This window comes from Raphanus sativus, unplaced genomic scaffold (assembly GCF_000801105.2).
Source record: "Raphanus sativus cultivar WK10039 unplaced genomic scaffold, ASM80110v3 Scaffold2289, whole genome shotgun sequence".
In the NCBI taxonomy this organism is placed as follows: domain Eukaryota; kingdom Viridiplantae; phylum Streptophyta; class Magnoliopsida; order Brassicales; family Brassicaceae; genus Raphanus; species Raphanus sativus.
Window position 1 is genome coordinate 3,293 of NW_026617598.1, and position 10,238 is coordinate 13,530.

Sequence of the window (10,238 nt, forward strand, 5' to 3'; positions counted from 1 at the left end):
GTTCGTTTTCTGTTACAAGACAATATATCTACTTTCTCCACATGCACTGCACTGTACTTTAAAAGCTTTCTGTCCTATTACTCCGGATGTTTGTTTTTTGTATTCTCCATGCATGATGCATGTATGTTGCGAGGTTTAAGAAACTCTTTTACTCAAAGGCTATATAACATAAGAATATATATAGTTCAATAGTTGTTTCTCACTTTTATTGAATATATCTAACACAAGTGCTTTGGAAACACTAGATAAGAAAAGCAACAAAAGAGTCTAAATAGACTTTTCATATGCTTCTTTAATAGGTTGGTGTTATGAAGAAGAATTAATGCATCAAACGATAACATTCAGACATTTCAGCACATTGCAAGAATCCTTAGCAACCAGGACCTTACCACACCACTCAACTGTACCCCAAATCTTTCCTCCATGACGTCTTTCCAGCAAAATCTCCACATACCAAATCTTCTTCTTGGATCTTACGTCTCTTCTTGTACAATAATTTCCATATCTTGTACAATAATTTCCATATCTTCCACTATAAAACAAAGCCAGCTTCCCACCATAATTCGCAGCGTGAATACACCGAAAACTTCTCATCTTAGAAAACAGCTTATTCAAACCTTTCACCACTCCCCAACAACTCCGCTTTGGATCATAGGTTCTTATATTTATAGCAACGTAATCATCGTTGTCAGTAAAATCAAGAAATGTAGGGAAGTAGTATAACATGTCATCAATAACACATGCGGTAGGCATCTTTACGGAACGCAGCGTATCATCCGGTCTCCATATATTTTCCTTTGGGTCGTAAATAAGGCAGTAATTAGTAAAATCATTCACATACATCTTATTAGCCAACACCAACCACCCACCCACCAAACAACTATCCAAGCTCCGGCGCTCACCATGCAGCTCGATGTCTGGCTTTAAAATCTCAGGCTCCCACATGTTTGTTTTTGTATTGAATAACACTATGAGATTCTGAAAGTCACCCAAGCGGCCCATTACGTAAATTTTATCTTCGATGATAGCAGCCCTTGTATCAGACATGGGCAGAGGCATGCTGGGGAGGGGTTGCACCGTGTGAGATCTGCAGTCTATGCTAAAATCACTCGTGTCATTAGTCCCACCAAACACGTATATCTTAGATCCCACCGCGAGAAAGCTCTCACCGCGTGTCAGAGGGGGAAGTGAAGGGATACGGACCAAGCTGCGATTACCGTTGGCGTTCCGTCCGAGAGTATACCAACGCTTGTTTTCTCCCTCACAGAGAACAACGTAGAGGCAGTGTTCGGTGCATCCCAACAAAGAACGTCTTGCGTATAGCTCAGGCGACGCAACGAGTGACTGGAACTGCTTGGAAACGAGGGAGAGTGTTGGATACTCCCATCTGGACACACGCGCTAAGATGTCAATGATGATGTCTTCTGGAAGTGACGGAATCAGAGACGGTGTTTCTGGTGATGAGTTCTCTTTCTCTGCCATAGTTTTGGTCCTTTTGGATAACATGTGTAGGTCTACAACGATCAAACAGGGAAGGGAAAGCGCAAAACCCTAATTGTTTTATAGTTTCAGAAAGTTCCGATCAGATATTGCGACAAGAACGGGGAAAAACGATGGTGGCTTACGAAGAAGACAGCTCAAGGGTGCAGTGGTGACGGCGCGTCTCTCTCTTTCCAGATTTTCGCTTTTCTTTTCGGTAAGAGGAATGTATACATATTTATAGGGTTTAAAGACATACTAGATTTTGACCCGCACGTCCGTGCGGGTGTATTTTTCCAAAATATTGTTATTTGTTTTTCATGTTAATATTAGAGATAAGGGAAAAATCTGAATCCAAAGAACCGAACCGAACCCGACGCAAAAAATAGTATTAAACTCAAACCGAAATTGATTAAATATCTGAATTATTAAAAATTTTGGTATTTAGATAACCAAACCTGATCCAAACCAAAGTATTTTGGTACCCCGAATGTATTCAAAATAGATTTATATACTTATATAAATTAATTATTTTTAGATTTAATGTATATAAAAACATCCATAATATATATATGATACTTTTAATTTGATTTAAATACTTAAAATATATATACAAATAACTAAAAGTAAATATTTAAAATAGTTAAAGTATACTCAAAATATCAAAAATATTTAAAATATTTATTGATTTTCTTTCCAAATATTTAAATCAAACCAATTTATATGTTAAGTTTAGGTATTCTGACATATTTTATTCAAATTTATATGTAATATATTATTTTGTTTGTAGATTTTGATAAAATTAAAGTATATAATGAATTTTAAATTTTTTAAAATAATTTAAATGGGTTATTCGAACCAGAAATGAACCCGCAAAGATCTGAATCGAACCCGAACCAAAATTTAGAAATATCTGAATGAGACTGAAATCTTTGAACCCGGATACCCAAAACTTGAAACCCAAAAATATCCGAATGGAATCTGAAAATGGGTATCTGAACGCTCACCCCTGGTCATTATTATATATCATATATGTCATCATATAATTAATCGTATTTTATATGTATTATCATATGAGTAATCATATAATTTCATATATATTATATTTTAAAAATTTAATGTGAAATACAAAAACCATAATTTGAATTGGTGTATGAAACTGGGCCATTTGTATTTTCTTGTATATATTGAAAATATTTTTTTAATAATGGTTGTTGGAATTTTTTTTTTAGTAAAATTCAATTTTTGTATATATATATATATTTGAATTTAATTTTTTTGATATAAAATCAATTTTAAATTATTATTTTTATTTGGAATATGTATATAAAGTTTAAATTTTGTTTTATGATTATTTTACACAAAAAAAAAATTATGTAATTATATTAGCTCATTTTCTTATATTTAAAAGCTCGACCAAATGGATAGTTTTCATAATATAATGAACTTTCAATTTTTATTAATAACATATAAGCCCATTATTTTTTTTCTTAATAAACTACTATCAATATTTTCAAATAAACTTTTTTAAAAACTGTTATTTATGTTTCCAAACAAAACTCATTAAAAAACTTATTATCCATGTTTTCAAACAAATTTCAAATATATTTCACTTTTAAATAATGTAGATGACATATTTGTGGTTAATATGGTAGCTAAAAGTTAGGGTCTTGTTAAGTTAAATTAGTAGGTAGGTGATGGTTCTACTACTTTTTAGGAATATTTATATTACGTGCAGACTACTTAGTAAAATAAAACCCATTAATTATTTATAGTGGTCTTAAAGTTGGGTTGGTAAAGCCCGGTTGCTAAAAACGTGAAAACCTAATTATTAGTAGATAACAATACTTAATATCGATGGCAGAAGATGTAATTAAAATAGTGAAGTAAGGGTTAATTTTCAATTGTACTTCAGTTTTAATAGAATAGATAGTTTCGAATTTATTTTTTCAATTTAAAATTTTATAGTTTAATCTATCAAACATGGAAGTATCTTAGCCTAATGGTTAAGGTATAAAAGTTTGTACATCCAGTTTTGGGGTTCGATTCCCAGACTATGCAATTTATTGCAGATTTTCTCAAATCTAGGTTTCAAATCTGGTTAGACGATCATAATAAATCAGTTTTAAAAAAAAAAAAAAATCTATCAAACATGTTATAGTTTAATGTATACATATTTATATGATTACGTATATCTTTTTGCATCATACTTTGTTCAGCTCAATTATTTTTAATTTCTCTCGGCTGAATTCTTTAGATTTTTTTTTCTTTTTGTAATGTTCGACTTCCATGTAATTTCCCTATTGTAGCAACCTTTGTATCAGACATAATTGAACTGACAGTTCAATTTGAGAATTTATTTTGAAAATTTATAAGCAAGAATTATTGTTTTTGGTCTATTACTTATAAATTTTAGCAAGAATTATTGGATTATGACAAGTTTACAAAAAAAAAAAATTATTGGATTATGACAGTTTTTGTTTTCCTGCAGAAACCTGACTGATCATGAGATCAGCATGGATCCAGTGGTAAGCAAAGTAACTGAGAATACATCTCTCAAACTTCTCAACGAGCTTAATGAAGAGCGAATCAGCATCAGACTCTACAGAGAAGAAACTGTAAATGTCTTCCTCACAGCAATCTGATTTCCTTATGACTCATTGGCTAATTTGCATAGATTAGGACATTCTCTCCTGTCCTTGAATCCCATCTGCCGCACTGCAAAATTAGAATGGAGACACAAACACCTTTTCCTTATAATCTATTGATCATAGAGATTTCAAGTGTAGATTGATTTTACCAATGTAGTGAGAACTGAGAACATTTCTTGAGCTTCTCATGGCCTTTGTATTTGTGAGAAAATCTGAGATTAGGGATGCTCTTGGAGTGACGTAGCGTCCTGCTAGGGCTAAGAGCAAGCCAATGGATGAGATTACTAAAACCTGTGTGAAATTTGTTGTTGAACTCTGGTCTCTGGAACACACAATGAAGAGGACTGTAATCTTACGAAAGGATCTGGTTTGTGAATATCAATCAAGAGGTTTGTAGATTGGGATCAGTGAAGTACACGTGGAGAAAGCAGCAGATACATTGTCTGTTAACAGAAGACAAACTCAAATATAAAAATAGCTATGTTTTATGTTTTTGCAACGTTTAAGAAACTATTTTACCCAAGACTATAGAACATAAGAATATATAGTTGTTGAACAAAAAAAGAAAAGTTATTCCTAAATTCTATTGCATAAGTTAACATAACGGAAAGTAAGGGTTTTGCAAAGAATGTTCAAAACACAAGTTTACAAGAAACATTTAGATATAAAGAAAAGAAAATGCAGCAAGACTTGGTGTTCATGCATATATGAAGAGTTCATGCATCAAACTATAACATTTAGAGATTTCCGTATGCGAGATTTCTCAGCAACCGCAACCAGAACCTGACCAGACCACTCAACTTTACCCCAAATCTCTCCTCCTTGACGTCTTTCCAGCGAAATCTCCACACAACAAATCTCCTTACTGGATGTTACATTTCTTCTTCCATCAAAAATTGCTTTAGCAAAAAACAAAACCAGCTTCCCACCGTAATTCGCAGCGTGTATCCAGCACATCCCAGATAACAACTTTCCCAAACCTTTAACCAGACCCCAACACCTAAGCTTTGGATCATAAGTACATAAATTATAATTACCATAAACACTAAAGCCGTGGTACAATATGTCATCAATAACACAAGCGTTCTTCCAATCTTTAGAACTCAGAATCCCCTCTGGTCTCCATCTATTTTCCTTTGGATCGTAAACAGAACATTCAATATGATCCCTCACGTACATCTTGTCATACATCACCACCCAGTCAAACACAAGATAATCCAAGCCCGGGTCTTGACGTTGCTCCTCACCGTTTAAGACCTCGGGCTCCCACATTTGTGTTTTTGTGTTGAACACCATTATGCCATTCTTATAGTCATAGAAGCGGCCCATTACATAAATTTTCTCGTCGATGATGCCAGCCATTGTATTAAGCATGGGCACAGGCATGCTGGGAAGGGGTTCCACCGTGTGAGATCTACAGTCTATGCTAAATGCACTCATGGTAGTCCCACCAAACATATATATCTTGGAGCCTACCGCGACAAAGCTCTCACCGTGAGTCAGAGCGGGAAGTAAAGGGATACGGACCAACCTGCGATTACCGTTGGCTTCCGGGAGGAGAATACACCAATGGCGGAGACCGGTTTCTCTTTCATAGAAAAGATTGTAGAGACAGTCTTCGGTGCATCCCAACAAAGATCGTCTTGCGTATAGGTCAGGTGACACGACCAGTGACCGGAACTGCTTGGAAACGAGGGAGAGTGTTGGATACACCCATCTGGACACACGCGCTAAGATGTCAATGATGACTTCTTCTGGTAGTGACAGAATCAGAGACGGTGTTTCTGATGATGAGTTGTCCTTCTCTGCCATAGTTTTGGACCTTTTGGATAACATGGGTAGGTCTACAACGATCAAACTGGGAAGGGAAAGTGAAAAACCCTAAATTCTCCTTCACTTAGTTTCAAAGAGTTCCGATCTGATATTGGGACAAGAATGGAGAACAACGATGGTAGCTAGGGCGAAAACAACTCAAGGTGCAACGGTGACCGCTCGTCTTTCTCTCTCTCGCCACCTTTTTGCTTTTCTTTTGGGGGAAGAGGAACATATATATAGTTTCACATATATTTTATCAACTTTTTATAGAATAATCCATCAAAAATATTTTTACAAAAAAAAATAAATTAAAAGCGAGTTTTGAAAAAATTATTATGTATACATTTCTTCTTCCATCTTATTATGACATATACACATTATGGTTTTTAAAAATTCTTAAAATATGGTAATAGGAAATTTTGCTATATACCATAAATGTAAATAATATACTTTTAACTTTGCGCAATATTTTAAAATATGGCAATAATTTTTTTTGCTATATATCATAACGTAAATCAAATACATGATTATTATTTTTAAAAAATTAATATAATTACAAATAAAATATTTTTAACATTAACTTAGGATAAAAATTTAGTTATTTTTGTGATTATTTATATTCTATCAAAATTAATTGTATATGTATCTATAAAACTAAACTAACTTATGTTTTGAAATTTTAAATATTTATTGACAATGATTTGGATTTTGGTAATATTTATGAGCAAGATCTATATTTTTGAAATGTAAATACCATTCTAGTTGTCATATGAGTTTGATTTCTTTACCATTTTTGAATGAAACGATTGTTTTATCAAATTGAAACTATAAAAAATATAATGAAGTACAGATTATGTGAGTTTCTTTTGGTGAGTTTGTCTATCAAATATGTAACTATAAAGAAAAAGATAATAGATCACATGAGATAGTGTGAGTTGGTTTACGTAGACAAATATGCTGCATATGTGTATGTTTTTCTTATTACACAGATTTCAAAAATCCTATGAAAGTCTAGTCTTATGAGTAAAATAAAAAGAATCCACCTTCAAAAAAAAAAAATATTAATAGAATAGTAGAATCTATAATAACTAAACTTTATGAATAACAAAGGATTTGAATGCAATTTAAAAATCTTCAAATCAATAACAATGGATTTTGGTAAGACTTTAAAAATCTATAAACCAATAATAATAGATTCCCAGAATTTTATAACTCTTTTAGAATTCTTAAATCAATAACCCCCGTTCTGTTTTCTGAATTCTGAATAAACCAAATCGTGAATTGATTTTTTTCCATGTTGAATGTGATTTTTACCAGCTAAAAAGAATATTCTTTAAGATTGAGTCAATATGTAGAGATATCATGACTGAAGTCTTTCTAATGTGATTGACTGATTGTGAGCATATACACGTCATCAGTTTTCACCAATAACGCTTCTCAAAGCAGTATAATTTTTTTTTTTGAAAATTTAAGAATAAATCTGGTTCATATTTAATTATTTATGCTCTAGTCTACATATGATATGATGGGAAACCTTATATACTAATCAGGCGCCGCATAACCGATGTACAGAGAATTTTTTTCTGAACTGATTCTATATATTAGGTTGTATTGTATATCTGGAATTTAAAGTTAAAAAGTAGTAAAACACAAGAACAAAAAAGTGAGTGATTGGTTGAGTTCAATTAAATAGGAAAATAGAAAAATATCTTCAAAAGAAAATTTTTTTAAAAAAAAAAAAAAAAAAAAAAGCCAAAGGAGGAAAAAGTCGGCTTTCCTGTTGGTTTGGCCGGTTTATATTTTGCCCATCTGTCTCTCTCTCTGTCTTCATCATCCAAAAGCTCCTCCTTCTCCACTCACCCTCTCTCTCATCTCTCTACACACACAAGACAATCAATCATACACAGACGAACCCCCCTAGAGAGAGAGAGAGATCGACACAAGTCTCAGCCTGATCAAGTTTTGTAGATTTGACCGGTAAAGACAGAATCTTCCTTTTGTTTTTGGAATCAATTCTCTCTATTTTCAAAGGCTTTCTTGGATCGTTTGCAAGCTAAACAGACACATATTTGCTTCCCCTCTCGATCTTCGTTTCCAAACTCTCTGTGGTTTAGTAAAGTTGCAATCTTGATTCCAGTTTCTTTTTTTTTGAGATGAAAGCGTTAAGCTTTAACGAATAGTTTTAAAATCAGTTGACTTGAAAACGGTTTTGCAGGAACTTAAAAAGCTTTGAGAAGGAGAGGAAGAAGAAGCATGCGGAGGTGGATCTGTTGTGGTGGGCACAGATCAGGTGATTCTGATATTTCAAATGATGAGAAACATCTCAAAACTCAATGGCACCACCAACAACCTGCTGATGGTATGTGTAATCTTTGCAGACAATATGGCTTTGTATACTTATTAGTATTATATACATTTGATGAGTATCTTTGTATGTTTCTTTGTTACAACACATGCAATGCAGCAGCAAATAATAAGCAGCCAAGACCACAACCTGTTGCAAAACCTGATCCCCCCAAGGAAGCACTCCCCATTGAAGTCCCTCCCTTGTCTGTTGAAGAGGTTGAAGAAAAGACTGACAATTTCGGATCAAAGTCGCTCATCGGGGAAGGATCTTACGGAAGAGTGTACTACGCAACTCTTAGCGATGGTAATAAAGCTGTTGCGTTGAAGAAACTCGATGTTTCCCCTGAAGCTGAGTCAAACACCGAGTTCTTGACTCAGGTTAGGTTATTGCCTTAGAGAGACTGTCTTTTTACATCCCTCTTGCTTACTTGCTTGCTTCTCTCCCTTAGGTTTCAATGGTTTCAAGATTGAAGCACGAGAACTTCATTCAGCTGGTCGGTTACTGCGTAGACGAGAACCTCCGTGTTCTTGCTTACGAGTTCGCAACCATGGGATCGCTCCACGACGTTCTGCACGGTAGAAAGGGAGTTCAAGGTGCGCAGCCAGGTCCGACGCTCGACTGGATAACGAGGGTGAAGATAGCCGTCGAGGCAGCTAGGGGATTAGAGTACCTTCACGAGAAGGTTCAGCCTCCTGTGATACACAGAGACGTGAGGTCTAGCAACGTGCTTCTTTTCGAAGACTATCAAGCGAAAGTGGCTGATTTCAATCTCTCGAACCAAGCTCCTGATAACGCTGCTCGTCTTCACTCTACGAGAGTCTTGGGAACCTTTGGCTATCACGCTCCAGAGTAATGTTATTAACCTTCCTGAAGTTATGTAAACATGGCAGTTAAAATGACGTGTGTGTTTGTATTTTGCAGATATGCTATGACTGGGCAGCTGACGCAGAAGAGTGATGTGTATAGCTTTGGGGTTGTGCTTCTTGAGCTTTTGACAGGGAGGAAACCTGTGGATCACACAATGCCACGTGGACAACAGAGTCTTGTAACCTGGGTATGTTTTGTTTACTATCTGTGGTGCCTTGTTCCCCAGTCTGTATCTTGATCTCGTTGTCTTTATTAATTTCAGGCTACACCGAGACTCAGTGAAGATAAAGTGAAGCAGTGTGTTGATCCGAAGCTAAAAGGAGAGTATCCTCCTAAATCAGTAGCTAAGGTACTAACTTATCTACACTCCCACAAGTATCTCAAATATATAATGATAATGACTCAGTTTCCATCTCTAATGTAGCTAGCAGCGGTGGCAGCACTGTGTGTGCAATATGAATCAGAGTTTAGACCGAATATGAGTATCGTTGTGAAAGCTTTGCAGCCACTTCTCAAGCCTCCAGCGCCAGCCCCTGTTGTACCTGAGTCCTCATGAGTTTGTGCGTTAAAGAGTTGTTGGATTCTTTGTTCATACAAAGTTTTAGTTTTGTATTTTTTGGTGTGAAAAGGAGGAGGGGATGGTACTTTTGATGTTTTGCATTTGTTATTGTCTGGATTGGGAACAACAAAAGATGTATCGCGTTTGCTGTTTCTTTTTTTTGACATTTCCTTAGGGAATCATTTGAATATTTGGTCTCATTGACAAGTCTTTTTCAAGGTTATAATCTGATTCTCTCTTACCATTTATATTATTTTCACTGTGCTTAGCTAGTTGTGTACAGTGCATGTTCTGATTCTTACTACATGTTCCACGATAGAGAATCTATCTGTATTTTTTTTTGTTTATTTCAAACTGTATATCACAGTCGAACGAACAGCAATTGCCCCTAATAGAATATTCTTGTTGCCAAGTCCGCTCTTTTTATTGTCTTTCACGATTAACATTACGACACTATTGTGCTAGCTTAGCTGGAGGGAGAGAGAGAGAGAGAGATTAAAAATTTCAGATTGGATTTGGA

At 34.8% G+C, this 10,238-nt stretch overlaps 3 protein-coding genes across 4 annotated transcripts; 1 reads left to right on the forward strand and 2 right to left on the reverse strand.

Moving 5' to 3' along the window:
* Window positions 1–327: 327 nt before the first annotated feature.
* On the reverse strand, window positions 328–1,482 carry LOC130505450 (F-box/kelch-repeat protein At4g38940-like). The gene has a single exon (XM_057000059.1). The coding sequence runs from the start codon at window positions 1,480–1,482 to the stop codon at window positions 328–330; it is 1,155 nt and encodes a 384-aa protein (XP_056856039.1).
* A 2,675-nt stretch (window positions 1,483–4,157) lies between these two features.
* LOC130505451 (F-box/kelch-repeat protein At4g38940-like) lies at window positions 4,158–5,942 on the reverse strand. Its single transcript, XM_057000060.1, has 3 exons — window positions 4,914–5,942; window positions 4,280–4,452; window positions 4,158–4,197 (listed from the first exon to the last, which is right to left on the reverse strand). The coding sequence occupies exons 1-3, from the start codon at window positions 5,940–5,942 to the stop codon at window positions 4,158–4,160; spliced, it is 1,242 nt and encodes a 413-aa protein (XP_056856040.1).
* Window positions 5,943–7,760: 1,818 nt separating this feature from the next.
* LOC108847962 (PTI1-like tyrosine-protein kinase 2) lies at window positions 7,761–9,971 on the forward strand. 2 transcript variants are annotated; one of them, XM_018621347.2, is made up of 7 exons: window positions 7,761–7,922; window positions 8,161–8,304; window positions 8,410–8,669; window positions 8,741–9,141; window positions 9,214–9,346; window positions 9,422–9,508; window positions 9,584–9,971. In XM_018621347.2, exons 2-7 carry the CDS (start codon window positions 8,199–8,201, stop codon window positions 9,713–9,715), a joined length of 1,119 nt encoding a protein of 372 aa, XP_018476849.1. In that variant the 5' UTR covers window positions 7,761–7,922; window positions 8,161–8,198; the 3' UTR covers window positions 9,716–9,971. The 2 variants fall into 2 exon arrangements, with proteins under 2 accessions (XP_018476849.1, XP_018476851.1); XM_018621349.2 differs by having other exon boundaries at window positions 7,762–7,922; window positions 8,413–8,669.
* The last annotated feature ends 267 nt before the right edge of the window (window positions 9,972–10,238 follow it).

Coding starts and splice junctions, on each gene's coding strand:
- LOC130505450 (XM_057000059.1), bottom strand. CDS start 1,482: ATGGCAGAGAAAGAGAACTCATCACCAGAAACACCGTCTCTGATTCCG.
- LOC130505451 (XM_057000060.1), bottom strand. CDS start 5,942: ATGGCAGAGAAGGACAACTCATCATCAGAAACACCGTCTCTGATTCTG. Junction 4,453..4,913: donor AAGTTGAGTGGTCTGGTCAG/GTTCTGGTTGCG, acceptor TGTGTGTTCCAG/AGACCAGAGTTCAACAACAA. Junction 4,198..4,279: donor TCTCAGTTCTCACTACATTG/GTAAAATCAATC, acceptor CTAATTTTGCAG/TGCGGCAGATGGGATTCAAG.
- LOC108847962 (XM_018621347.2), top strand. CDS start 8,199: ATGCGGAGGTGGATCTGTTGTGGTGGGCACAGATCAGGTGATTCTGAT. Junction 9,142..9,213: donor TTTGGCTATCACGCTCCAGA/GTAATGTTATTA, acceptor TGTATTTTGCAG/ATATGCTATGACTGGGCAGC. Junction 9,509..9,583: donor CTCCTAAATCAGTAGCTAAG/GTACTAACTTAT, acceptor TCTCTAATGTAG/CTAGCAGCGGTGGCAGCACT.